The sequence below is a fragment of the Manacus vitellinus genome, unplaced genomic scaffold (genome assembly GCF_001715985.3).
Source record: "Manacus vitellinus isolate BGI_N305 unplaced genomic scaffold, ASM171598v3 scaffold_47_pilon, whole genome shotgun sequence".
NCBI classification, from domain to species: Eukaryota; Metazoa; Chordata; class Aves; order Passeriformes; family Pipridae; genus Manacus; species Manacus vitellinus.
In genome coordinates, this window is record NW_021940585.1 from 5710683 (window position 1) to 5713439 (window position 2757).

General features: G+C 62.0%; 1 protein-coding gene across 1 annotated transcript in view; it reads left to right on the forward strand.

Moving 5' to 3' along the window:
- Positions 1-347: 347 nt before the first annotated feature.
- The window catches only part of HMGA1 (high mobility group AT-hook 1), a 10299-nt gene continuing 7889 nt past the window's right edge, over positions 348-2757 (forward strand). Inside the window, exons 1-4 of the mRNA XM_029962513.1 lie at positions 348-522; positions 1325-1429; positions 2164-2244; positions 2660-2751. Of these exons, the coding sequence (XP_029818373.1) occupies positions 1328-1429; positions 2164-2244; positions 2660-2751 (275 nt within the window). The 5' untranslated portion in view covers positions 348-522; positions 1325-1327. The remainder of the gene's footprint in view (positions 523-1324; positions 1430-2163; positions 2245-2659; positions 2752-2757) is intronic.

Sequence of the window (2757 nt, forward strand, 5' to 3'; positions counted from 1 at the left end):
GCTCTGGGATGCTGTGAGTAATATTTTCGGGGTGTTTACACGACAGCATGGTTTCTGTCTCCCAAAAAAAAAAAAAAGACTCCGAGGGTGGTTTTTGTTGTTGTTGTTCTGCACTCATGAGTCACTTCCAGAGGGGAGCGGGAGCTGACGCCTGTTTTTTGAAAAGCCTCAGAGGTCTGAGCGTGGCTCCTCACACTGCACGTCCTGCCCACACCCACCCCAGCTGCCCCAGTGAGGCTCAGCCTCCCGGGGGGCTCAGCACCCCCTGCCCCTGCAGCCCCCCTGTCCCAGCTGCTCCAACACCATCCAAATTGGAACCAGTTGCTCAAAACTGAGTGTTGTTATCCCAGAGGTAGGAGGGTGCCTCTGTCAGCACACACAGACTGGGCACACAACCTCATACCTGCCTCTCCCTGCCCTGTTCCTGCTGGGAATCCTCAATCCCCACTCCAGGCAGAGGTCCCTGCATGGCCACGGTCACCTGGCTGAGCAGCAGTGCAGGTGCCCTGCACAGGGTCATCGGTAAGAGCAGGGGCTGTGGCAGTGATCCTGCTCCTTCCATCCCCAATCCCATCCCTCCTGGTTCCTAGGCCAGGAGCTGGGTGTGGAACCACCCCCACAGCTCTGGAAAAGCAGGTTTTCCCTGCACTCCTGGGAAGCAGCGAGGTGGAGAGCCTTTTCCTCTGTGGGATTTCTCCAAGAGCAAGGAAAGCTGCCCAGCCCTTGGGGACATGCATGGGGGGGGCACAACTCAGCATCCCCAGGACAAGTGCCAGGCAGTGCCTGTCCCTAATCCCAGATGGAGAATGGGCAGGGGTCCAGCACCTTCTCTGGGTACAGCAATGCTGGGTGTCAAGATGGGGTGGGAGCAGGGCTGCAGGAGCCTGTGCCCCCCCTCCAGGGCCCTGGCACCCCTTGGGCATGCCCAAGGGCCCTGGTGCCACCACTCATCCTGTCCCAGCTTGCTGGTGCAGCAGCACATCTGGGATTCCAAGGACTCCAGATTAAACCTGGAGCCGCTCTCCTCTTTTTGGGGAAGGGGGTTGGGCGGGAAGGGCTGGCCAAGCTGCTGCTCCCCAGTTGCCTGAGGGGGCCCCGGGAGATGCCTCAGGGCCAGGCACTGCCTCATTACGGGGGTGGCCGTGCCAGGGCTGGGGGCAGCCAGTGCACTTTGCCCCCCAGCCGGTGCCAGCAGGGTGGAGGTGACATCTCACCTGCCCCAGTGCAAGGGCTGGGGGGCAGCAGGGCTGGCTGGCACGGTGAGCCAGAGCCACTGCTGATTGACCTTCCTCCCTCCTGCTCCTCCTCCCCACTGCCGGGACAGACAATGAGTGAATCCAGCGCCAAATCCAGCCAGCCCCTGGCCTCCAAGGGGGAGAAGGATGTGTCGGAGAAGAGGGGCCGAGGGCGGCCCAGGAAGAAGCCACAGGTACGTGAGGTGCCCTGGGAGGAAGGGGGTGACAGGCACCCCGGGGTATGGGCAGCAGGGAACCCCCTACCCCTGCATCCCCCAGGCAGGGCTGGGGGCACACCCAGTGCAGCCCCCACTGCCCCCTTTGGGCAGCACCTCCCCAGTGCTCACCAGCAGCAAAACCCTCCTGAGGGGCTCTGGAGACCCCCAAGTGCTGCAGCATCCCAGAGCTGCTCCAGGGCTGGGCTGGGGGCTCCCCTGCCCCTCCCCAGGCCCTGCTGAACCTGCCTTTGCAGATGGGCTAATTAAAGCCCCATTAGCAAAAGCTGCTCAGAGGGATAAGATGCTGCTGGAGCCTTTATAGTGCCAACCCCCCCTTAGTTCCCCCGGGGCAGGTGGAGTTTGTGCACATCGTTTTCCTGCAGAAAAGGCGATTTTTGAGCTCCCTGATGCTTCCTTGGCTGTGGCACTGGCAGCAAGCAGGGTCTGGGCTGAGGAGCTGTGGGGACTGTCTGGCTGAGCTGAGCAGCTCATGCTGGGGGGGGGACAGGTCACATACAGCCGGCTGAAGGACACACAGGAGCCTGTGCCTGGTGCCTGATCTCCAATCCCAGTGCTCCCAGTACCACATGCAAGAGCATCTCTGCCCTGTCAGGGTCTGCTGGGAAGAATGGGACTCCCAGGCAGAGCATCCTGGGGTGCACTGGGAGCCACGCTGGGCATGCAGCCCCCCTCTGTTCTTCCTCCAGCAGGAGCCCAGCGATGCCTCGACCCCCAAGAGACCCCGTGGACGGCCAAAGGGCAGTAAAAACAAGGCCACCCCAAAGGGCAGGGTAGGTGCCTGGGGACGGGGCTGCTCCAGCCAAGTGCTGGGACCACAGGTCCAGTTTGAGTTCAGTTATGGACAATTCTGGGCAGATCTGCCCCTGGGAGGGGGGGTCTGGGCACTGGCTCCCAGGGAGGGCAAAGGGGGCCGGGGGGGCCGTATGTGTCAGCACGAGGACACCAAGACAAACCTGTTTGCAAAACAGCGACTCACATCCTGCACCCACCTCGTGACTCACGGGGCATCCTGGGGCCGGGGGGGGCTGGCAGCAGCACCCCAGGAGATGCCACTGGGGTGATGAATCTGGCAGTCACGGGGGGGAGGAAGGGGAAGGCTGGACACTCCCCCACCCCCACCCCCCCAAACAGTATCCCAGGGACAACCTGACCAAAATGCCCTTTTTTTTGGTTGTTGTTGCTCAGAAAACTGCAGTCACACCAGGGAGGAAACCTCGAGGGCGGCCCAAAAAAACGGTGAGCAGGCTTTTTTTCCCTTCCCCCTCTTACCTGGCAGGGTGCTG